This window comes from Dipodomys spectabilis, unplaced genomic scaffold, assembly GCF_019054845.1.
Source record: "Dipodomys spectabilis isolate Male_0828 unplaced genomic scaffold, ASM1905484v1 ptg000156l, whole genome shotgun sequence".
In the NCBI taxonomy this organism is placed as follows: Eukaryota; Metazoa; Chordata; class Mammalia; order Rodentia; family Heteromyidae; genus Dipodomys; species Dipodomys spectabilis.
In genome coordinates, this window is record NW_024870833.1 from 4,473,316 (window position 1) to 4,500,872 (window position 27,557).

The window sequence follows — 27,557 nt, forward strand, 5'->3', positions numbered from 1 at the left end:
TCCCTTTAATGTGACCTTATTTAGACATATTTTGTAAATGTTGCCAGCTCAAGATAAAGTTCTTATAATGAGCCTTAATCTAATACAGCTAGCATCCTTATAAGAGGGAAATTTGGACACACACACACACACACAGAGAGAGAGAGAGAGAGAGAGAGAGAGAAGAGAATGCTATTAAAGACGGGCACATATGAAAGGAAGATAGAGGCAGAGCTTGGAGTTGTTGCCATATAATAAGCAACACTTAACAGCTTATCATAAAGAAGAGAAACGGAAGGCTCCTCCCCCAATACTTGAAAGAAAATGTGGCATTGTCATCATCTTGACTTTGAACTTCTGTTTTCCAGAATCAGAAGAGAATCAAATTCCCTTGTTTTAAGTTTCAAGTTTATGGTACTTTTTTACAGCAGCTCTAGGATCATAGTACAATATTTTTCAAATGCTTATTGCAAAAAAAATTTTCCACACTTATATTTCCTTAAGCCAAAGAGTATATAAAGTTGATTTGGAGTAGAGGGTTGTGTGAAACTCAATTTTCACTCCGTAAATATCTTAACATGGGTATGTTCCCATTCCTGACAAAGATTTGAAGTGAGAATGAAAGTTTTTTCACTGGTTTATAAATCTTGATAACATGATATTTCTTTGTCCTCAATGGTAAACGATTTTTTTTCTTATTGCTCTGTTTGCTCTTGATATGGACTAAGAGTAAAGGAAGGTTAGCCCCACTACTACTTTCCTCTGAATGCCAAAGATATTTGAAACTTTTTCCTCAGTTACTTTGTAGTTGCTTTAACTTCCATATTTTTTTGGTGGGGGGGGGGGTCCGGTCGTAGGGCCTGAACTCTGGGCTTGGGCGTTGTCCCTCAGCTCTTCAGCTCAAGGCTAGCGCTCTACCACTTGAGCCACAGCGCCACTTCCGGCTTTTTTTTCTGCTTATGTGGTGCTGAGGAATCGAACCCAGGGCCTCGAGCATGCAAGGCAAGCACTCTACTACTGAGCCACCTTCCCTTAACTTCCATATTTTATTTTAGTTTACGATCTTAGTGAGAACAGACCATCAGAATATAACAGTTGAAAAACACAAATGATTTATTTGGTAAGTTAATTATGAAATTGGAAAACATCCCAAAAGTTAATAGTTTAAATCAGTAACATATGTAATACTGTTACTTTGTGGCAGAAATTCATAGATGACTTAAATGGATCCTCTGCCCATAGCTTCCTCAAATCCACCATCATCTGAAGGCTCAGCTGGAAATTGCAATTTACATTATTCATGTTATTTGAAAGGAGAATATGGACAAGAAGAAACTTCACAAAAATAACTTTAAAATAATTAACTCTTTTTCATGGAGCCTAAGAGAATGCATAATTTCTGAGGACCAAAAATTGTAATTAACATTGCATTGTTTTACTAGATAATATAGAAAATATTTTGTATTCTGTCATGTCTAAATTTTCTTTTAAGGGCCATGTGTATCACTATAAACTAAAAACTGGTAGCATTATTCAGTTTACTATGGGGTTAACAATCTTATTATGAGCAAAAGTTGTCATTTGAAAATGTGTCTCTCAATTTTAATTTATAAAATTGTATTAAACATTTAATGTATGTCAAAGGTGTAGGACATAGAAACATTAAAATGAATAATATATTCGTATAGAACAGCAAGCTTTCCAAATAGTTATTTAAAGGATAGTGTAATGAAAATGATTATCTTGTAAGGAAAATGTTTCTCTAATCAAGATCACAAATAACATGTATTTTATATATATATATATATATGTATACATATATATATGTATACATATATATATATATACACTAGGTCTAGATTAATTATTTTCTTGCTCATCATTTGTAAGAGTAGATCAATTCAGTTAAGGTGATTATTAATTAAAGATCTAATATAGTTATCTTTGTAACAGATAGTGTTTTCCATTATTTTTCCTAAGATACTCAACACTCAACAAATCCCAAGTGAACTTTTTTTTTTTATTGTGAAAATACTGTACAGAGGGGTTACAATTACATGGGCAAGATAATGAGTACATTTCTTATCAAGCATAGTAGCCTCCTCCTTTGTTTCCCCTTCCCATCCCTTCCCATCCTCCCCTCCCCCCCGCCCTCTCCCCCCCCCCAATCCTCCCCGCTCCCCCTGCCCCCCTTCGCGCACCAAAGTTGTAAAGTTCGTTTTCCACATAAGGACTTGTACATCTCAGTATTGCAATGGGTCCACCTGTATCCCTATTTAAGCGATTTGTTTTTCCCCTTCCCCTCCACAATTATACCGACATCAAATACAGTGAAAGCAGTGGTTATACTGTGGGAGAGGGACATACAAAGCAACAAAGAAAAAATCTTATAAATGCGTTAGAAACAATCGCATGAAAGAAAAAAAAACTTTGAATACATATCTAAGGGTTCATTTCCCTAGCATCACCTTATCTGACCTTTTCTGCTTGACTCAGACATATACTAGATATTGCAAATAAGAGAAACCATGGGACCTATGCTTCTTTGGGCCTGGCTTACTTCACTTAATATCATTTTTTCCAAGCCTTTCAATTTCCTAACAAATGGAGCAATGTCATTCTTTCTGATGGAGGCATAGAATTCCATTGTGTATATATACCGCATTTTCTTGATCCATTCATCTACCAAGTGAACTTTTTAATCATCCTTTCTCTAATTTTTATAACTCAATGAATGGCATCCTTATTCACCTTTTAGGCAAGGGTGATCACTTATGACACCTTCCTTTAAGTCATATATAATTTATCTACTTGCTGAAAGCTCTGCTAAGTTATTTGAATAGCTTTAAGATTTTATCTAATATTGCATAGACTAGCATCAGTTTTAGTATACAGGATTCTTATCTTTTAGGTCAGCATCTAGTTATACTCTTTCCCAATATATTTTCCACATAGTAAAAAGTTTGATTACATATTTCAAAACAAATATTTAAAAATACAAACATCTGAACATATTGCTCTAAACCACTTATTCTAAGGCCATGAAAAGTTTCCCATTGTTTTTGTGACAAAGGCCAAAAATGTTTCTGAAAGCCCAAATTCTTAGTGTGAGCTAAAAGCCTTGAAAAATTCATTATTCTTTGTACTTATACCTATCTCCAAATAGCTCCCAAAACTTCAGCAACTTTGAATGTGAAGTTCTAGAAAATCAGAAGCATATATTCTTCCTGAAGTGTCTTACTACCTTCATTTTCATTAGTTAATGCATATTCATATTTCAGGCATCTGGCTCAGGAAAAGCCTCTATAGCATATACCATCCTTAACCAGGCTGAGCGACTTAGTATAGTAGTCAAAATCTAAGAGATCAATATTTAGTAAAGGAAGGAATTTATGAAGGTATTTGATGATCTGAGAGGATAAACAGAAGATGTGACACCTAGGTATTTGCCACTTCAAGGGTTTTCCACCATGACTAAGTAAACTAAAGTCTAAAGAAGAAATATTTATGGATGTTAGAAGCCCAAAACACCCCACAAATACCTGAACAGAGGTAGAAGTTGCTGAATTGAAGCTAGAGCCAATGGGCAGACAGGGTCAATCTCTAGGGATCCACCAAAAGCACAGAGAGAAGAATTATCCTGGCATGTCTTTTCCTTTATCTATTTAGTGTTCTGCCAATGTCTTTCATTAAATAAGTTCAGAAAAGTAACTTCGTACTGTTTGGAGGACCACCTCATTCCATATAAAACAGAATAGGAAGCAGAGAGAATACACTTGAGCAAATAACTGCCACACCCAATTTTATGCTTCTAAACAATCTTTTAATCCATAGTCTTGTTAGAACTATGATATTATGGGATGTGCCTCTATACTAACGTATACTTTCCTTAGTAGAGGAATCACAGATACCATTTTAGTGTTGTACCTCTGATGCCAATGATTGTCTCCATGGATGTTGAATTAGTATGTTTTATAATAGTTTGACCTAACAAGTAAATATAGTGGCATTTAAAACAGCATTTTAATATTCTTTTGTATTTTAGTGCAGTTACTTATATAAAGGTATGTCATATTTTTGTACATGCATATGATGTACTTCAATCATATTCATGGCCCTCCCCCTGCCTGCATTCTATCTTTTAAACAGTATAACAAAGCTAATCAGATGGTGCGTTCCAGGTACTTTTAACATATTTGGGAACTGTGATCCTTTCACCTGAAAAATACATGTAAACACACAGCATTTTACATTGATTTTTTTTGGCCCATTGAGAGACTAACGCTCATTCAAAGGCTTCATGTACTTATAATCTGGCAACAATATGACCCTCTCCAGATTGATGCAGAATTGTTTGGGTGTATTTTTGTTTTCATCATGTCTAGGGCCACTATTGTCATTTAGTGGAAAGGGACCAGATAATAAAAATTTCTTTCAGAGAAAAATTCTCCCACCTGAAATGCTTGTCATTAATTCTGGGACATTGGATTAAAATTATACTGCAGAAGAAAATTACTTGTCCATCAAATTCAAAGTAATGTTTTCACTTTCTTTGGTAACAAAGAAATTCACCATGAATACAACTCGACTTTAAAATGGCTCCTGGGACTCTATACAAGTTCCATATTTATAAATGTTTAATTTGCATAACAGCTGTCACTGAACATTGATAAATTTACACACAATAAAGAAGTAAATACATAAAATAAATCTTGTAGAGAAATTTCATCTAGAGCTCTGTTACTTATTTCTCTAAAGCAAATTACCCTTGAACTTAAAACTGCACATATTTATTAGCTCATATTACCTGTGAGTTCACACATATGCTCTTGCTCTGGGATCACCAGGCTGTAATTGCAGTGTCATTTAGAGCTATGAGTACATATGAAAGCTCCACAGGAGAGTGGGGCAATCTGATTTCAAACCTATTTGTGTGATCGAGGTCAGGATATTAAAGTCAGTTGCAATCCCTTGAGGGGCCCCTCAAGTGGATTTAGAGCCTTACTTTCTTCTTTGCTATTACATAGAAGCTACCCTGAATTCTTTGATACATAGCTCTCTTTATATGATATCTTGAATAATTTGAACAAGCAGTAAGCAAGCCAACACTGGTGGCTCACTCCTGTAATCCTAGCTATTCCAGAGGCTGAAATTTGAGGATTGAGGCTCAAAGTCAGCCTAGGTAGGCAAGTTTGTGAAACCTCTTATCTCCAAATAACCAACCAAAAGCCAGAACTAGAGCTGTATCTCAACTGGTAGAGGGCCAGTCTTGAGAAAAAAGCAAAGGGCAGTACCATGAAACAGAGACAGAGACAGAGAGAGATATGAGCAAACAAACTTGGCAGTGATGTTCTCTCACTTCTGTTGTATTCTCTACTTTAACCATGAGGTTGAATACATAAATAAAGAAGATTGCACAACGTCATAAAGACCTGGAAACAAGATTGTCGGAGGTCATTGTAGAAGGTTTTACTGTGGAGATTAAACCATAATAGTAAAAGGAAATAAGGATGCCATTGGTGTAGGTTAATGATAGAGTGCAGGCCTAATATATGCAAGGCCTTGAATTCAATTCCCAGCATGTTAAATAAAAGTGGAAGCAAGTTCCTAAAATATATAAATTGTCTATTGATAGTTACATTTTATCTGTTAAAGAATCATATTTTAATCCTAAATTTTAAATACTTAATTTCACGCTCTTAAAAAGACAAAAGCTATGAATATAATCTAAAATTTCTCTCCACTTTTTCTTTAGCAACTTCTGCCTTTTCTGAATCCTGGAATTATTTTAAAAGTACTTTTTTAAAGAGGGGATTGTGTTTAACATTTTAAGACAAAATAAACTTGAATGAGTTATTACAGGATGATTTGACTATCTTACTCTTGGGAGTGATAATATAATTTTACTTTTAAGAAGACCTTTACAGCTCATTAGCTTATGAATTATGTATCTTTCACACAAAGAGAGAAAACGGAATCCTAACACTTTATCTGTGAGACACCCTATATTTATTTCTCTTAAAATTAAGAAGAGATGCCTTCAGATATTTCATTACCCTTAAAGAATCAAGTGATTCTAGCAAAATCCACTTTTTTTCCTCAGCAGGAAAGCAAAAAGTACTTATTAATGTATAAATCTACTTTATGTCTTAGATATGCTTTAAAAACAAAGGGAAGAAATTTATATGTTCAAAGCTATCTTTAATTTTGTACCTCCTCCACAATTGAAACTACTAGTGTTCAAAGAAAGGATGGGTAAAAATACTTTATTTAATATGAGATTTCAATAATACCTGAAGATAGAGAATTAATACTATTTAAGGCTCAGAAGATAATTACAAGAGTGAATACCTTCTAGGATATCAAGTCTAAAATAATTATTCCAATATAAAACAATGACAAAGGAGAAATTTGCAGATTATGTCCTATATGCCATTCAGCTCAGCTCCTTTCCCCCTCGATGTAATACAAGAATACTGGGAAAACAATTCTATATCTTATTCACCAATATTTCCATGAATTTAAAGGGAAGAAAAGAACGCTGAATCCTTCTTTCAATGGCTTGTCTTAATCATTACCTCTGACTTGTGAAAGAATAGTAATAATAATAATGAGTTTGTCAAAATATCTATAGCTTATAAATCAGTTTTTACCTGTTTAGTTATTGGTAGAGTTTGCCCAGAATTAAGCAGAGACAAAATTAAAAAGAAAGTTAAGCAATGATACAGGAAAACTCACACCGAAGGCAAAATTAATCTCATCTGCCAATTTTTTTTTCAGTACTTCTGTATTATCATGCATTGACACTACTCTCTTCAGCCTTGTGAGTTACCTTGAGCTTTTCTACTACAGCAGCTCTATCTATGGGTTGAAAATATTCTGTTCACCATTTCTAAATTCCATTCCTGCTTTCTGCACATCATCATGTCACATCCAAATACACAGAACGAAAAGATTAAATAATCATTTATCATACAACAGCACTATTATGATATGCTAACTACCTTATAACCACCTCCACCTCAATTCATCCAAACTAAATTAATCTTTCCCTCTAAATCTGACCTCCTTTCTAATTGGAAGACATGAGCACCTCCCAAGTTGGTAATTATTTTTATTATGTCTCTATTTGCCCTTTTCACCTTCATTCTAATCAATCAGGAAGTTCTGTTAATTAAAACCTTTAAATATCTCTTGAATTTTTCAACTTATCCTTATACTCACTTCTCACTTTATAAGTCAGATCACAGCCGTCTCACGAAGATTTTAGCATCATTCCTTATTAGGACTCTCCTAATTTCTTTACCTTCTTTATTCTCTATGCATTTCTAATATAGACAGGATACTGTGATGTTCTTCCTTTCTAATTTGCTTAGTTACATAAGTTTTTCACGGTCTTGTACTTGTTTTTTCATTCTCTCTAACTGTAGTCCCTTTTACTCTTGTCCCTTTGTCACCCTCCCACATATACATCTGCAATCCCAATTATATTTCCAGGCCTAACATAATCATTATTTTCTCTGAGAAGAATGTCTTGGTGTGTTTTGTGTTTGTATGATTTGATTATGTTACAGGCGTTTGTCTCCTTTTCAAGGCTTAAGATTCAGGAAGGACTAGGAATACATATTTCTCTTAGCATTTGTCTTTCAGTCATCAACAAATTTCTTGGTTCATAAGATGTGTTCAACAAATACTACATACTTGAAATTTTTTTATTTAATGTTCATAAATATCCAACATTAAGTATCTAAGAATCCGCAGTGTGTTAGCTCACATTTAAATATTACAGCAATTTTAGTTGAGCATGAAATCTATTTTTTGATATTTTCAGCACATAAAAGGCAAAATGTAGGTGCTAAATGATTTTAATTTCATTTTCCTAGTCTAATTTCAAAAGAGAGACTTTGTTATTCCAGTCATATAACACAAGAAATTAAGGCAAAGACTCATGTGAACTACCCCAGTGACAGGCTGAAAATGTAAATTCCAAGGTTAAGCCTCTGATTATTGAGTCCAATATGAATTGTGAGCTGTTGAGCTGTGATAACTTTCAAGGGAGAAATATATTTTTCAGAAATTAGATGCTTATAGATGAATGTTATTTTTATTTATGACACATGTAAGCTATCTACAAATATAAGTTATCCATAGGCTAGAAAATATCTAGCAAAATTTTGAAAAGTCAAGAGTTGAATTAGTAGCTAAGGAAATTATTAGGTGATTTAGGAAAAATCACTTTAGTTGACGAAGTATCATTGATGAAAAATTCTCAACTCAGTGTAATGTACTTAGCTCTAAAGGAAGTGGTTATAATTTTCCAAGAGTCTTCAGTAATTTAAAGTGCTTTTGATCAAGTAGAAACCCAGGAAAAGGTTAGATTCATGCAGGCAGACTTTACTATGTAGCCAGTATATATGTAAAACAACTTGACCTATCTTCAAAAGAAAGTCAGTTAAGATCAAGGACACTGCAAAGTGACACATCACCTAGAGTACCATGGGCTCCAGAGCACTTCATTCACCATTTCACTCCAAAAAGCATGTTAAGTCAACTCTTCTCCAAAGCCTACATGGATAAGCCAATCACAGGGACCCCTTTGTCTTTGGTTCTCTTTTGCTTCCTTCACCTTAAACAGTACCTGGACCATAACCACAGGGAAAAGAAATTCATGTCTCTTCTCTAGCTGCCTCAAGTTTCTAAGTCATACACAGGCCCATCCAAGCCTCAATAAATTTGTTTTAAGACCTATCTACTTGAGATAACAAAGACAGTGGCTTCAGTTACTTAAGACATATTTATTTCCTTTTAAAACAAGGGAAATATGTTAAAGGTACAATATTTTAAATGAGCCAATATATTTAACTGATTTCACTAGGCACCATTGTGTTTTATACCTGTTACTACTTTTAATCCCATAACAACCAGTTAAAGTGGATAATGATTCTGCTTCAGAGATGCAGGAACTGTGGCCTAGACAAAATAAGTATCTTGTTTATGGCATATGATTAATCCTTGGCAGAGTCAAGGTTTCAATGTGAGGTATCTATTTTTATGTTTTAGCACTTACCACCAAGCCCACTTCCTCTCATTTACAGATATAGATAAGGACAGAAATGTAGAGCTGGCTATGTATGCATATGTGGGTGAGATATAAATACGGATGCAAATGTAGGTATAAATGAGCACATAGCTACATGCCACTATATATACATTATCTTTTAAATATAAATAAAGAGTAAATATAGATATGTGTGTGTGTGTGTGTGTATGATTGCACTTTTTAAAATGCGCTCTTTTCTTCTAAGTGTTCTTCTTTCAGTACCTTATATCACTAATGAGGGTTCTTCCTTTCTCTTCTTCAACTATTTTCTGCGTGGGGATAATTGCTTCTTGTACCATGAGCAACTGACACTTCCCTGAAATAACTGAAAAGACCCCAGGGACAGATTTATAGTCAGAGGGCTTAGTTGTTAAAATACCCTTGGGACTCCAATTGAGGCTGAACATTAGAGCCCTAGGGAATAGATATACTTTATCATTTTTCTTTGCTTTCCTTTGCTGCTTATTCTTAATAAATGGCAAAGATTTGTATAAGTATGTGCCCAGAGAAACCTCAAGATTATTGCAAGAATTTCATTGTTGAATTAAAATTAGAGGTTAATATTCCTGAAGGCAACATAAGTACAAAAACATAATGATTGCATTATTACACATATATACTGTTTAGAATAATGTAATATATCTTTATAGATATTTCAAATTTTACATATTAATATGAGATATGTGACTGAAGTCTTGAACAGATAAAGTACAACCAAAAAAAACAAATTAATAGTTGTTTATAAGAGAAATATAATAAGTGAAATGTTAAGGGCAAGCTGTCTGGCATAGAGAAGATTGATGATTACCTTTAGATGAAAGAAAAACAATTCAATTCATATTCATTCTCTGTCTCATCCAATGAAAAGAGAACAGGAAGAATTTAAAAAGGAAGACTTGTTCAATAGAAAAATACTTAAAGGTCCCATTGGTTCATGTTGAATGATATGAGAAAATATCTGTGGAAATTATTTTTTTTATTGTCAAGGTGATGTACAGAAGGGTTACAGTTAAGCAAGGTAATAAGTACATTTCTTTTTGGGGGGGCGGGGGTCCAGTCGTGGGGCCTGAACTCTGGGCCTGGGTGCTGTCCCTCAGCTCTTCAGCTCAAGGCGAGCACTCTACCACTTGAGCCACAGCACCACTTCCGGCTTTTTTCTTTTTGCTTCTGTGGTGCTGAGGAATCGAACCCAGGGCCTCATGCATGCAAGGCAAGCGCTCTACCACTGAGCCACCTTCCCAGCCACATAAGTACATTTCTTGTCAAGCTTGTTACCCTCTCACTCACTTTTCTCCTACTTTCCCTCTTTCGCTATTTCTCCTCTCCCAAATTGTACAGATTATTTCCAACATATTGTCTAGTGAGTATCTCTGTTGGATTGGTTCCAGCTTTTTTCTTATCATTCTGTTTTTTCCCTTCCCTTCTCTAATTCAGATAAATGTATATATAGCACAACTATTTTATCACAGCATTATTCACCATAGCTAAGATATGGAACCAATCCAGGTGCCCCCAGTAGATGAATGGATCAAGAAAATATTATATATATATATATATATATATATATGTATATGAATTCTGTGCCTCCATCAGAAAGAATGACACCTCTCCATTTGTTTTGTTTTATTTTTTTATTGTGAAAATACTGTATAGAGGGGTTACAATTACATGGACAAGGTAATAAGTACATTTCTTATGAATCATTGTTGCCTCCGCCTTTGTTTCCCCATACCATCCCTTCCCATCTCCTACACCAAAGTTGTAAAGTTCATTTTTCGACATAACATCTTGTACATCTCATTGTTGCAATGAGTCCACCTGTATCCCTATTTAAACAATTTGTTTTTTCCCTTCCCCACCACAAATTATACCAACATCAAATACAATAAAAACAGGGGGAAGAGACATATAAAGCAACAAAGAAATACCTTATAAATATGTTAGAAACAATAGCAAGAAAAAAACCCATTTGAGTCCTTAACTTGGGGTTCATTTCACCTAACATCAACTTATCTGACCTTTTCTGCTTGTCTCAGACATATACTAGTTATTGCAAATAAGGGAAACCATGGGACCTATGTTTCTTTGGGCCTGGCTTACTTCACTTAATATAATTTTTTCCAAGTCTTTCTATTTCCTAACAAATGGGGCAATGTCATTCTTTCTGATGGAGGCATAGAATTCTATTGTATATTTATACCACATTTTCTTGATCCATTCATCTACTGAGGGGCATCTGGGTTGGTTCCATATCTTAGCTATAGTAAATAATGCTGCAATAAACATAGTCGTGCTGGTAGCTTTAGTATGGTCTTGTTTGTGATCATTTGGGTAAATGCCCAAAAGTGGGATTGCTGGTCCTAGGGGAGCTCTATGTGGAGTCTTTTGAGGAACCTCCATACTACTTTCCAAAGTGGTTGAACAAGTTTACATTCCCACCAACAATGAAGTAAGGTTCCCTTCTGTCCACATCCTCTCCAGCGTCTGTTGTTATTAGAGTTCTTGATTATAGCCATTCTAACTGGGGTGAGGTGGTATCTGTTGTTTTGATTTGCATTTCTTTTATGGCTAGGGAGGTTGAGCATTTCTTCATGTTTCTATTGGCAATCCTTCTTTCCTCTTCAGAAAACTTTCTCTGTAAGTTTTTAGCCCACTTATTTACTGGGCTGTTGACTCATATTTAAAATATACCTGGAATTCAAAAAATTAAATCCTCCAACAACACCACTCCATTTGTAAAGAAATGGAAAGACTTGGGAAAAAAGCCATATGAAGTGAAGTAAGCCAGACCCAAAGAAACATAGGTCCCATGATTTCCCTTATTTGCAATAATCAGTACATGTCTAGGATAATCTTAGCAAATGAGCAGATGATGCTAAGCGAAATGAACTCCAAGACCTGGGCACAAGACGTTTTCCTTTGTTGTTGTTGTTGTTAATGTACTGATTTTTTGTTTCTTTTGTATGTTTTCCCCCTTATGGTTTATCCCTTGTTATCACTGTATTTGATTTTGGTAACCTGGGCATTGTATAGGGACATTTGTGTAAGTTCTTACTTAATTCCCCAAGACTAAGTGAAAAAGACTAGCTGCTTTGGACATTAGTTTAGGTAATGTAATTCTAGTTATATGCTTATATGTGCATATATGTGAAGGGACAAGAAGAAAGGTAATATTTAGACAAAAAAAACATTCTCCAGAAACACTAAAGATATATTACAAACAAATAAATGACAAGTTCCGTAGTGTATTTATGACAGAGAATGACCTTGTTAGTGAATGAAAAACAAATCTTTCTTTACAAAGATTTCTTATGACTCAGAATGGGAAAATACAGCATGAAAAAATACATTGGAAAGAAAAAGATTTCAAAAAGTAATGGGGTAAGGTATTTCCGAAGGCCCATTCTGTTGTCACACATCTGTAAATTCAGTGTTTCCTCTGAAGCTTAACGTGATCAGATGCTTAAAAAAGGATAAAAATAATAAATAGGATAAGAATGTTTTAGTTTTATGAGGCATATCTCTTAAATGATAGTGCTGAACAAGTGGAATGACTTGATATCTAATCATCCTCTATTCTTTCTAGTAGGGAAAGAAGATTGGGGGAATAAGAGGTATATAGGTCATAACCCAGTGGTTCATGTCAGCAATTCTTCCTATTCAAGGAGCTGAGAACAGGAGGATTGTGGTTCAAAGCTGGTCTGTGCAGAAAAATCAGTGATAGAAACCAGCAATAAGCAGGGCTAGAAGCATGGCACAAGTGGTAGAATACCAGCCAAGTATGCAAATCCTGCATATGTGAGGCACTGAATATAAAACTTGGTGTCAGAAAAAGAAAAAAGATATATGGGGACACATTTTTACCTATCCATACATGCTTAAGATTATAACTTTATTATTTATAATGTAAGAATATAAATTTGTTTCAATACCTATTAAAAGAGAAGAGAAAGACAATGTGATGTGCTTTGATAGCAAAGTGCTTAAATCCACAAGGTTTGTTTTTTTTTAATTACTGTACAGGTGATGTACAGAGTGGTTACAGCTACCGAAAAAGGTAACGAGTACGCGTCTTTTTTAATTAGTATCAAATATAAGCTCATACTTACTGTAAAAACTCAGACAAGTTTGCTTATTTCACGATCTTTGTATAGGAAATAGTTATTAAAGAATCCAGAGGTGGGTGGAACATTTAATAAAACAAAATACTAAGCTAATAGGTTTTAATAAAATGAACACTTTTAATTCTTTTTATAATAAGAGATTTCTAACATAATGACTCCTTCTGCTCATTTTTCTTCCATACTAAATGCGGACTGCCTATTGTTCTCTAAAGATGCTAAAACTAGCGAGGGGATACTAAGACTAGCCAGCATTCATCTTTGCTTTGGTGTGTTGAGGCCAGAATAAAACAACAAAAAATAATGAATTGATGTTGCAATTTTAGATGGAAAAAAGTTCTAAGGAGAAAGGAAAGTAGAGGGATGCTTGGTTGAGAGACAAGGAGGCTGTTCAGAGAAGTAATTCTGAAGGACTACATTTTTAGAATGACTATGAAAGATTATGATACACTCCACACGTAAAATATATACTGTGATGGAGGTTGGTTGAACGGAAACAAGAATTCTTTCTTTTTTTTGGGGGGGGAGGGTCTGGTCGTGGGGCCTGAACTCGGCCTGGGCGCTGTCCTTCAGCTCTTCAGCTCAAGGCTAGCGCTCTACCACTTGAGCCACAGTGCCACTTCTGGCTTTTTTCTTTTTTTTTGCTTATGTGGTGCTGAGGAATCGAACCCAGGGCCTCATGCATGCAAGGCAAGTGCTCTACAGCCCGGAAACAAGAAGAATAGAGAGGTGTTTCGGGATAAATAACATGCAGAGAGGCCAGTAAGCTGGACCAACGTGAGGGGGAGAAATTGAAGATGAGCCTGGGAGGGTACAAATGTAGATGGTTTTGTAGAAAGGAATATGAAATCTCTGGGTGGAGAAGGCAAGAGCTACAGAACATCAGTTTCACTTCATACTTTTATCAGAAGGATTTCATAATACATGCCATCCATCCTTTTTATAATAAATGTACAGAAATCATAACTAATAGAAATCCTGGGCAACAGATTTCAAAATCAATAGGGACACTGCTATGATTGGGAAGCGTTGAGGTGTTAATAGCATTTAGAAGGTAAATACAACTATATTATTCCACTATCTCCCTAAGCAACAAGTAAAAATAAATCACAAAAAGGCCACAAGTGTTGGTGATTTACAGTAATGATATTTATTAAAATCCACCTTTTCAAGTCACTTTCAAGGGAAAATACAGTATTATTGTACTTACAAAATTAAGAAGTACTGGGACCTTCTATCTTTCTTTACATGATACTATACTATAAGATAAACATCTTAAAGCATTTTTAAATTATATCTTTAACTACAGACAAAAGTTAGATATTTTTTTCTGAGAGCTTGTAGGTGAAGAATACAGGCAGGACAAACATTCAGATATTGTTAGGTATGTAAACCCTAGTGACAACTGCGCCTTTGATTCTACATAAAAAAATCTGAGTTTGTGGGAGAAAGAGCTTTTCATAAGGGGAAGAACAAAGAGTTTGGTGACTCATGTCTGCAATCCTAAAGACTTAGAGGACTGAGATATGAAACATATTTGACTGAAGTCAACCAGCACAGAAATGCTCCAGAAACTCTATCTCCAAAATAAGGAATAAAAAACAGGGACAGAAATGTGGCTCAAGTAGTAGAGGATTAGTTGAACAAGGAAACCTAGGGAGTGCAGGCCTCTCAGCTCAACCCTAGTACTGAAAGAGAAAAAGACTTTAGTGTTGTGATAACATCACTTACTGCAGGAGTTCGAATTGATTGCTTGATTATTTGGGACTTTGAAAGTTCCCCCCCCCCCCGTAATATGGCAGTGATATCTTCCTCAGACCAGTATTGTATAAGTACATAGTGCATATAAAAATGATTTTCAAGTTCCCAGAATATGGTATTTACTTATTGATATTACTTTACTCACTATAAAACATGAAGAAGAAAATATCACTTTTAAGTAAGTATAACAAATGAAGCAAAAAAGGAATACTACTCCACAAACAAGCTAGAAAGTGAAAGAAATAAGTATAGAAATAACAATAAGAAATGTGTACTTAGGGCTCTAATAGGTTGTAGAAAAACTCTTGTTATCCTAATTAAGATAAAGGAACTTTAATTCTCCTACGAGAAACTTACAGTGATTATACTGGGAGAAGACACAGATTTGTGATGGTGCTTCTCAGGGAATGGAACCTGAGGGCGTATTTACAATTGACAGTATTATAATTGATTTAGAAGGCATCTTTAATATAAAGATAGCAGAAACTGAGCTTTAGCCGAGCTTTTAGCATGTTATTATTGTATGTTTTTACATTTTTTGAAATAGTTATGTTTTAGCTATGTGTCAGTCCTTAGTCATTAACTCTTGTGTTTAAAGATTATGTATGATGTGTAAATGTTTGTAAACTAGCAGCACACTGGCATTGATTTAATTTTTTAATTTTTTCTCAAGCAGTAAGTGTTACTTGCACTCAATTCCCCAAGTACGCTAGCTGAATTATCCTAGTAAATATTCCAGGAAATAGTGTTGTGGAGGAGACTTTGCAAGAAAGGTGTGTGGTAGTTTTTTGTGCTCTATTTGAGAATATTCCTACATCTTCAATATCATCGACCATGAATTGGGGTTATCACAAATAGGACTCTTCAAGCTCAAATATGTTTGATGCAGTCCAGTTCTCAATTCTTCCTTTGCAATGACAGGGTTAATGTTTTGGAAAAACATTAAAAAAAAAACAAAACTGCAGAAGCTGCTGCTACATCAAAAATCAACTTAGTTACTATTAAAATTATATTTAACAGAGTTTCCATATCCAAGCTTCTGTTTTTCAGTTGGCTATACACAGATGTGGATCTAAAGGAGGAAGTGTGTGACTTTCATTTTGTCTTGATTATTTCATGTTGATTACAAATTATATAGATGGAAAGAATGTGAAATAAAGTGTAATGAAGACCAAGAAAAGAAGGATATAGCAGTTCAATGAATGGGTAAATCAAATTTGGAATTAGAAAGACATTTTCAAATCAGAATTTTTAACTTTATGTGTGTGACTTTTGCCAATTTATTTGACTTCTCTAAGTCTTTTACCTAAAAAGATTATTAATACCTCTCTATTGTTAGAGTACTATGACCATTAAATAAGGATATACATATAAAGTTCTTGTCATTGTTTCTTGAACATAGTAACGAAGTATTATACTTGATCAATTCTACTATGTTTCTTCTTCAACATAATAAGTACCCTAAAATATTAACAGTTGTTACAAGGTAGTAATATTTTTGTTATACATGAGACTTGAACTCAGGGCCTGGGCACTGTTCCTTGGCTCTTTTGCTCAAGGCTAGCACTCTACCACTTTGAACCAAGCTCCACTTCCAGGTTTTGAGTAGTTAATTGCAGATAAGTGTCTCATGAGGGCTTTTCTGTCTGGGTGGGCTTCAGATCTCAGCCTCCTGAGTAGCTAGGATTACAAGCATGAGCCACCATGTCCATCCTGGTTGTAGTTACTGAAAAATAAAATAACTCATCTGTGATGGTTAATATGCTTGGAAAATTCTAACTCAACTCTCTGGCTCAGTCATTCCACAACAGTAAGGAGTATACTTATGGATGAAAATATATATCAATTAATGTGTAACCTATTATGCTAGAATATAATACTTTAGGCTAAACTGAACAGAGCAAAGGGAATACCTTCCCTCAAGAATGATTAAGTGAACGATATAATTTCAGGCCAAACCTTATGAAGAAAACTCTACCTCTTTTCTTTGATTCTGTATGTCCTTATTCTCTATAGCTCATTTTTACTCCTACTTGTTAGTTGGCCCAGTTATATATGAACCCATAATATTAAGTGTGGACTTTATCATGACATAGTAGTTTAAATTTTCTTTTGTCAATAGGCCTAAGGATCAAAAAACCCTTTATAGAATGAACATACTCTATTTTCTAAGCTTCTACTTGTAAACTTTGTGGCAGTTTCATATAACGAGTTTAGTATTTGTTACATAAATACATTTTTATAGTAAGAATCCTAGGGATAGTCACAAGTTTCCTGGCACAACTGAGATATTCTTAGTCTAGAGCAGGCGCAGAGACTTGCTCTCTAAGAGTAAGTAAGAGAGAAAAGTTGGGGATATATCTCCTAGGGGGAAATGCCAATTGTAACAGGGCCTTTGAATGACTGCTGCTGACCTCTGACCCCTCCCCCACCGTCACCGGTAGTAACCAATAGGGATCTGCAGTCCTCTGTTACCAAATTTTGGAACTGCTATCTCAAATATCGTCACTGTTGTTACTAAGGTAACCAAAGTTACTTCAGACTACACAAAGTGCAGTCTGTCTGCAGAAAGACCAGGCTTAATGTGGAAAGGCTAGTGGTCTTAATGGCTGGCCAGCGTAACCGTGTAAAAGTCTATATCAGAGAGGAAGATGAGACATGGGAACCAATAGGTACAGGAGAAATATCCTCCAAGTACATCGAGCGCCTTCAGGGAGTTTGTCTTCTTGTTCACTCCGAAGAAGATGGCTCGCTAATTCTACAGTCCAAGATACGTGGGACTACAAATTATCAGAAGCAAAAGGGACTGCTAATTATCTGGTCCGAATCTGAAGACCATGGTACGGCGCTAAGCTTTCAAGACCCGAAATGTTGTACAGATATCTGGGAGGATATCTGCTTAGTTCAAGGTAAAGATCCATCTCTGGAAAATACACAGGGGTTTTGGGATGATTCAGTAAACAACCATGGAATGCTACCAATCAGTTATCTCCCTGAGCTTCCAACCTGTGAAGTTGCTACCCTGGGTCAAATTGCAGATTTAATTGGTTCTGTTTCCACCTCAAATATCCAAAGGGAAAGACTGGCTCTAATCTTGGAAAGTGAAGATTATATTAAACAACTAATGAAGATCTTTCATACTTGTGAGAATCTTCAGAATACTGAATGCTTACACCATTTATATAACATTATTAAAGGCATCTTATTCTTTAATAAGACTTCACTATTTGACATCATGCTGTCTGATGCATATATTATGGACGTTATAGGGTGCCTGGAATATGATCCCTGTTTGCCTGAGCCAAAAAGGCATAGGGAATTCTTAACCAAAAGTGCGAAGTTTAAGGAAGTTATACCAATAACAGACTCTGAACTAAGACACAAAATACACCAGACATACCTAGTGCAATATATTCATGACATTCTTCTGCCTGTGCCATCAATCTTTGATGAAAACCATCTTTCCACCTTTACAACATTTATTTTTGCCAGAAAGGTTGATATTGTTAACATGCTACAAGAAGACAAAAAGGTTTTATTTGAAGTTTTTGCACAGTTAAAGGATAAGACAACAGATGATGAAAAACGACGTGAACTGTTACTTTTCTTCAAGGAATTCTGTGAATTTTCCCAAGCATTACAGAATCAAAACAAGATTGCACTATTCCAAACATTGATACAACTTGGAATCATACCTGCTCTTAAAATTGTAATTAACATGAAGGATTTTCAAATGAAGTCAATGGCTACAGATATACTTACTTATCTAGTGGACTATAATCCATTCATGGTCCAAAAATGTGTCATGGAGGAAGTTGAAGAAGGAGAAGAGAACGAACTCACCGTTAATATACTAATTCAACAAATGATCCATGATACTGATCCTGAGCTTGGAAATGCCATTAATTTGATGGTACTTCTTCGTTCTTTACTCAACCCAGTGAACATGCTAGTAACGCCTGATGAGTGTGAAAGAATTGAATTTCTGAATTTCTTCTATAGATATTGCATGCATAATTTGATAGCACCACTTTTATGCACCACTTCAGAAGACAAAGATGATCTATTTGAATCTGATGAAAACAAATATTGCCTTAACAATTATCAAACAGCACAGCTGCTCGGTTTAATTTTAGAATTACTAACATTTTGTGCAGAACGTCACACAGACTACATTAAGAACTATATACTGAAGAAAGATTTGCTGAGAAGAGTCTTGATGTTGATGAATTCAAAGCATACTTTTTTGACCTTGGGTGCTGTCCGCTTCATGCGAATGATAATTAGCCTTCAAGATGAACTGTATAATTGTTACATCATCACAGGCAATCTTTTTGAACCAATTGTACAAGCTTTTCTGCTTAATGGTTCCCGATACAATATGTTAAATTCAGCTATTATTGAACTGTTTGAACATATAAGATTGGAAAATATCAAGAGTCTTATTGTGCATGTAGTAGAAAAATTTTACAATGACTTTGAATCAATTGACTATGTCCAGACTTTCAGAGGACTGAAGATAAAATATGAAGAAGAAAAAGAAAGACGAAGCCGAATAAGGAAGAATTTACGTAGTCGACTGTGCAGTCAAGTATTTCTCGAACAAGCTAGAGAAATAAAAGAGAATGAAGAATTGTTTCTTAAGGAAAATACAACCGAAGCAGTTCTGTTACCAATGGAAAACAGCTCTACAGATCATTGTGATGAAACAGCAAATGAAAATGAAAAAGAAAGCAAAGACCTTCCCCAAACTGATGACCTGAGATTATATTTACCTACTTCCGTTGCAGATAACGCTGAAAGGAGTATCCCACAAATGCACGATAATGTTTCAGTGGAAAATGCAGAAGGTAAAGAAGAAAAGGAAGAAGGTGAAATGTCACCCAGTAAAATGCTTCATCTTAGCTCGTAAAACCATTTCAGGCGCCTTAACATCTGGCATAACTGAAATACTGCAAGTATCAACTAGATGAAAAGAATATGCTAAAAGCCTAATACGAACTTCGAACATGTATTGTGATAAGTTGCAAATACAGTGAACTAAGTTTCCATTCTGTAAAAAAAAAAAAAAAAATTGCTTCTCATTGTATATACACAGAATCGAAAATCTAACCAGTTACAGGGGTAATACTCCCACCATGAAAATCTTAGTTTGGAAGTGAGAAATAGCACACAATAATATTTGTGTACTTTTGAGCCAGAGCTATGTATGAGAACTAACTAAAATGATTCTGTTGTAAAACCTATTGTTTATGGTGTAAAGAATCTGGCCTTACTATTCATTCTTTCAGCTGCATTTTTAAGTGAGGCCAATGTTTGAATGGAAAACAATGTCAACTGTAAAAATGTAAAGATCTTAAACACCTCTGTGAAGATGAAGCAATATTGCAATAATTGGAGAATAGCAACTTGTCATGAATAAAAAAGTGGGCTGTCATCAAAAGATATAGTTGTTGGTGTGACTTTTTTAAAGATAAGATATGATAAGCGTCATCTGAGTAGTATGTACAGAAGATTTTCTCTAGGACCATTTTTGTATTTTTGTGAGGAAAAGTACTTTTTTAATTGTGAAAATACTGTACAGAAGGGTTACAATTACATGGGTAAGGTATTGAGTATATTTCTTATGAAGCATTGTTGCCTCCTCCATTCCTTCCTATCTCCTCCCCCACCAACCCCCCACCCCCCACCCAGGTGCACCAAAGTTGTAAAGTTTGTTTTTTGACACAACCTCTTGTACATCTCATTGTTGCAATGGGTCCACCTGTATCACTATTTAAATGACCTGTTTTTTCCCTGCCCCTCAAAATTATACCAACATCAAATACAGTGAAAACAGGTGTTATACCGTGGGGGAGGGACATACAAAGCAACAAAGAAATACCTTATAAATATGTTAGAAACAATAGCAAGAAAGAAAAAACATTTGAATCCTTATCTTGGGGTTCATTTCATCTAACATCAAATTATCTGATCATTTCTGCTTGTCTCAGACATATAGTAGTTATTACACATAAGGGAAACCATGGGACCTATGTTTCTGTGGGCCTGGCTTACTTCACCTAAAATAATTTTTTCCAAGTCTTTCCATTTCCTAACAAATGTGGCAATGTCATTCTTTCTGATGGAGGCATAGAATTCCATTTTGTATATATACCACTTTTTTTCTTGATCCATTCATCTACTGAGGGGCATCTGGGTTGCTTCCATATGTTAGCTATGGTAAATATTGTTGCAATAAACATAGTTGTGCTAGTAGCTTTAGTATGGTCTTGTTTGTAATCATTTGGGTAATTTTAACTGTACATATTATAAATTATTTTCTAAATTATTACTGAAGCTCATCCTCCTTTTAAGAACAGTGAGTTTATCAAAACATATATAAAATAATTATAGGTGCCAAACTGAAACTTAAAACCAGGCATGGCGGCAAATAGCTATATTCCCAGCTACTCTAGAAACAGGTCATGAAGATGAAGATAAATGCTATTTTCCTGGTGATACATGTCTGACATGCAAACTGTGAGGGGAGGCATAGTTAGGAGGATCAAAATCAGAGGTTGACCCAGGAAAAATCATGGAGATTCTATCTAAAAAGTAAGGGGAAATAGGCTGGATTTGTGGTTGAAATGGTAGAGCACCTGTCAAGCACATGTGATATCTAGTGTTCAAACCCAAATACTTCATCAACTGTTTAGTCACTCTTCAAGCTTCCCCTTGTATCTTATAAATATGTTCTTTACAATTCACTGCTTTCTGGGTCTATCTGAAGCACAAAAGAAAATGTTCATGCTAGTGGTACTTCAACCCTTTCATTTTTCTGAAATTCAAGAGAATAAAATTTATGTCTTTTAATTTTACTCATTATAAATAGGTGCAATCACCAGAGACTCCATTGTGCAACTCCGATAATATAGCTTTCTTTACATATTAAAAGATTGTTTCTAAATGAAAAGGAAATCGGCATACAAAACATGAAGTTTTTCTATAAACAAAGGTATAATATGGGAGACACTTTATTAAACAACATATCCCAATGAATTTCTAAGAATTTAGTTTCAATGGAGAATTTAGTTCTATTTGGGGGGGAGAGCAAGATAACTTTCTCTATTTTTCCTAGGCTATTTAAACCAAAAATATCTTCCTTTTATAGAGTTAATGTGAATTTGGGCTATTGTTTAGAAAAGATCTGCAGTCTGTATAGATAAGGAAGTATAATTTTCCAAAAAAGAGATGTAACATTGTGTATACTAGAACACAACTTTTTGTTTGATACCTACTGGTAGCTATATTGAAAATTCAGGAATTAAAATGTGACCCTGCAATTCTAAAAATAAAAAGGGCCATCTTATAATTCTGCCAATAAGAAACACAGTTTCTAGAAAACTGAGATATTTCAGTGTAAGACCTAGAAAAATATTTCTAAAACAGAAAACAATAATTCTATCAGCTGTAATCCTAGCTACTCAGGAGGCTGAGATATGAGGATAGGAGTGAGAAGCTGGCCTTGGCAGAAAAGTCCCTATGAGACTCTTACCTACAATTAACCACTCAAAAACTGGAAGTGGTGCTTTGACTCAAAGGATAGCACTCAAGAATAGAGTGTTACCCTTGAGCAAAAGAAGCTCAGCGAGAGTGTTCAGGCCCTGATTTCAAGTTACACGACTGACAACAAATAAAAATAATTCCATCAGATATAAAGTCTACCAGAGTTGACATGACTTTAGGAGATATAATTGTATATTTTAGAGGATTGAACACAGCAGGAAAACACTTTTCGTACTAGGCTAGTTAAAATGTTTTAATGGTAATACTCATGTTGTGGTTATATACCAAAAAGGCAAGCAAGCAACGCTTTTCTTGGCTAGAATGCTATGGAGACATTCATCTTATATGTATTTAAGCCTTGTGTGGCAGTTGCATCTGTTTTCTAATAAAAGATACTTGAAACTAGATCAAGAAGTTTATTTTGATATTATTTCTCTTTATTCTTTTCCAACCAGCTACTTGAATCTGAAACAAAAAATGGGCACTAGATGAGAAAGAGTATTTACATTTCTTGATGTATTTTCCCCGGAGAGTTTCTAAGGAAAGAATAAAAAGGGAATGGAACTAAAAGATACAGTGGTAAGAAGACACAGTAAAAAAAAAATTCAAAAGTACAGCAATTCTCTGGAGCTGTGAAGCTGTGACCTCTATGAGCTCTTTTCTAGTCTCAGCTACTTAATGTTTGGGGAGCCAGCCTGACAATGTCAAATTGCCCATCATATGGCACAACCTACTATTAAGGGAACATTTAAGAGGGTAACAAAACACACAAGAGCAATCCTTATTATACCACTGAATCAAAATTTGACCAAAACTTTCAATCTTTCTGGCTTTAGTCTGTGGAAAAGATACTGTGTCAAGAATATTTAATTTGTTCAAGTTTCTTGAGAAGTGATAAATTGTTTAAATAGGGATACAGGTGGACCCATTACAACAATGAGATGTACAAGACGTTATGTCGAAAAATGAACTTTACAACTTTGGCAGGGTGTGGGGGGAGGGAGGAGATGGGAGGGAAGGGATGGTAAGGGGAAACAAAGGAGGAGGCAACAATGCTTGATAAGAAATGTACTCATTACCTTGCTCATGTAATTGTAACCCCTCTGTATGGTATTTTCACAATAAAAAACTTAATAATAAAAATAAATAAAAGCAACTTTAAATAGGTTATTAATGATTTGAGCAGAAGACATAGCTGAAATACCCATTGAAATCTGATTAAGTGTTTTGGAGAAGTTCCCTGAACAACTTTAAAACAAATGACTTCTGGTAATTTTTAGAACTCAGTGACATTCTAAGCACCCTAAAAGGGGATGGTAATGTAACAGAGAAAGCACATATTCAGAGAGCCCTTGATGATAATGCAATCTCTGTATGACTCAGTTCCTAGAACTACATCCATGACCTTTCCCTTTCTTTTCCTTTCTTTCGTTTTTTTTTCTTTTCCTTTCCTTTTACCCTTCCTTCCTTTCTCCTTCCTTCCTTCCTCCCTCTCCCCTCCCCCTCCTTCCCTCCTTCCCAACCCTCCCTTCTCCCCCCCCCTCTCTCCTTTGCAAGATTTGGACTCTCAAACTTGGCACCTGACACTTTGATCATTGGCTGGCACACTACCAGCTGCCACATCTCCAACTCGGACTTATTTTTTCAATTAGTCAATTTCTCCATCTTGTCCTAAAAATTATATGCAAGTTACCAATAACATATTCAGTATTCAATAAATCACTTTAAAACTATCAGCGGTAACAAAAATGTAGCCATTCCTAAGAAGATGAAGAATAAAGCCAGCCGCACTCACTTATGTCACCAGTTATGTTCATAAATGGCTAGTCTTATTTTCTAGATCAAATTGTCATAAAATTGATTAGTTCAGTTCTGGTTGGAAAAGCATGTGTTCATGTATTGTGCCTTGTTGAGATACAATTGAAAGAAAAGCATGGAAGTAGAAAAACCATTATAGAGCAAGGAAGACATTTAAGGTGTAATGGTGCCTGGCATATTAACCAAGAAATGAGAGATGGCGGGAATGAAAGGGAACATTGAAAATAAAGATGCAGAAGAAGAGTTGGAGAAGGAATTGAAGATTTATACCACTAAGCTTTATTCTTTCCATGCCTAATCTCAGAAGGTAGAGCCATCAATTACAATCTATCCCTAGATAACATACCAAATATACATTCTCTAAAACAATTGTCAACAAAGCAGAGGACACAAATATAGTTTCTTCAGATCTAAGCCTTTCTGTTTCTATAGTTTGGGTTTGTAATGTTCCCCAATGGCCAATGAGTTAAAGGCTTGCTCTCCATCTTGGTGCTATGGGAAAATTTTAGAGTGGGGGCTAGTAGGAGGAAGTTTGGTCATCAGAGGTATGCCCTTGAAGTGAATGGTGGAATCCTAGCTCTTTTCTCCTACTGTGCCTTCTGGCCTTGAAGTGAGTCGTTTTGCTTTGCCACACTGTCTCCTTGTAAAGTTTATTTTCACTCTAGGCCTAAAAGCAGTTGAGGCCAAAAGATCATAGATTGGAACCTCTGATACTCTATACCAAAGTGAAAATTTTGATCATTGTCAGTTGATTATCTTAGGAATTTATTGTGGTAATATTACAATTACCTCAAAACCTAAAAATAGATCCACCATGTCATCCAGGGATAAGGATTTCACCTATGTCTAAAATTTTTGTGAAGATGCCATTTGGGACATTTATTCAAAAGAAATATGGATATAATGAAGCATCACTTTTATTTAATGAGATTAAATTTTAGCCCCACTGAAGAATAGTGACTTGAAATTAGAAATATCCAACTTCAAAAACCTTAGTTCTCACACTTCAAAAGTGTGGAAACTGTGCTAGGCACTATATAAGTATCAGCCCATGTTTCTTTCTAGCTTTCTATTGGATTATTTCAGTGTTTCTTTCCTTTATCCCTTTATTGTATTAGAAAATATTAGAAGTCATTCTTTGTATTCTAATCTGGAAGTTACCTTAAAATTGTAATTCATTTTGCACAAAATTTAATCAGTCTATCTTTTATCAGTTTATCATTTTGCATAGACTAAATTTAATCAGTCTATCCTTGAATAATAAAAAGAAATGATTTTATATCCAGAACCTCTCCACAGTATTACATGTGATTGCTATTTAATATATCTGATATCTTAACCTGTTTTTACTGCAAAAATTTTGGTCTCTAAACTATTAGAACCAAAGACAAACCAGTTTGAGATACATTATTTCCTGCAATACAGCAATAACTAAATTGAGCAATTATGTGGGTACTATTTAGAGAAAACTGCTGAAAACTACTTCTTTGGACAGTTACTAAGGCAACCTTCTGGAAAAGAAAGACACGTGAATGGGATGAGAAGCCTGGTAAGCTACCAAATAACACTGATAATTTCTACTGTATATATTTTCAAACCCTATAAAATCTGAAGAATGATTTCATCTATCACATTTGACAGCAGAAAATATATGGTACTTTTATATATCTAAAGATTGCAAAATATCTATTTCATACCTAAAATAAAATTTTCTTGTAGATTGAAATACATAGCAATTTCATGTTACTATGCAGTTATATAAATGCACACTTTGCTACACAACATTAATAGATACTTACTCTTCATCTTAGACATTTTCTATCAACTTTGAGAATTATTCTAAATTTCTAAAAGGAAATTCAGCCCTCCAATGCTACAAAGCAGTTTGTTTCTTTCAATGATACGATAAAAGTGAAACCCATATCCTAATCACTGGTACCTATGAGTATCATATGATATGTCAGAGTCTTTGTAGAGTGATAGAGTGTTTTGAAATGGAAAGATTATTCTATGTTATATGAGCAGCAGAAAATCAAATTTCATATATCTGTATCTGGAAATAAGGATAGACAAAGGATAAAATATATAAAGATAAGAAGAAAAATAGTGACACACAGAGAAAAATGCAATGTGAAATGTAGCAAAGGGAAATTTGACATCCTAGTTGGAGTGTTTGGTCACAAGTCAAAGAATACCTGAAACCATAAGAATGTGGGAAAAGCAAGAAGCAGATTCTCCTTTTAAGTCTTTTCAGGGATTTTTCACCCAGTGGTATTGTTGGAAATGGGGACTATACTATTGTGAGTGTGTAACTTTGGTGTATTAAGCACCCAGTTTATGATAATTTGCTATATAGCATCCCCAATAAACTCATTTTTCTATAATAACTAAAGATATAACTTAAAACAACAATGACATGCTGATATATGCTTATCTCACAGGTAAAGATTTAAAGTCTTGATAAAATATGGCAATGGGAGTAAAGGGTAATTGTATTCTATTCCACTGCATTTTCCCGTATACATACAAATAAAAATATAACTTTGGATTAATATATTCTTGTAATTTTTCCTACTAAACTGTTTGTAAGTTAGGAAGAAATAATTATGCTCTTACAGTAATTGCAGCAATGTTTAGAGTAGCAAAATTTGGGAGCAACCTAAGTGGCCATCATCCAGTGACTGGATAGTACAGAATGTACATTTATAAAAGTACTTAAACATGAGAACCTTTTCTCTGTTTCAGATCAGGAACCAAAGTTGGAAAACAGAACAAAACAAAAAGGCAATAGTAGTGCAAATGAGACACAAATCCATTTATGCATCTCATATAAAAATGTTATACAAAAAGAGCTTGTGTGACTATTCGCCCTCTGACAGAAACTCTAACTGGGGTTAAAAGTGAAATTTGGTTAATCTATTTTTAAGAAAAGTTTGTAGCAGTACTCGTTTTTATTCTAATCCCCCAATTATACTTACCTCTTGGAAGTGAAGCCTGAGTCAAGGTGTTTTTTGTTGCTAGATAGGTGAGGGAATTTATTTAAGGATACCAGCTGGGAACATTCAGATGTGTTGAGGGGCACAATGTACTCATGCTTGACACTTTCTGAAACTTCTAAAAGTAATTCTCTGTGGAATTGTCCAGAAAGAAACATGGTCAAGTTATGAGCAAATGAAACTTCTGCCTACAAAACAAGCAAGGCTTTGAGTATGTTTTCCGTTAATTAGTAT

The 27,557-nt window shown here is 34.8% G+C and overlaps 1 protein-coding gene across 1 annotated transcript; it reads left to right on the forward strand.

The window, feature by feature from the left end:
- The first annotated feature begins 17,566 nt into the window (after positions 1–17,566).
- On the forward strand, positions 17,567–19,873 carry LOC122118611 (serine/threonine-protein phosphatase 4 regulatory subunit 3B-like). The gene has a single exon (XM_042692447.1). The coding sequence runs from the start codon at positions 17,567–17,569 to the stop codon at positions 19,871–19,873; it is 2,307 nt and encodes a 768-aa protein (XP_042548381.1).
- The last annotated feature ends 7,684 nt before the right edge of the window (positions 19,874–27,557 follow it).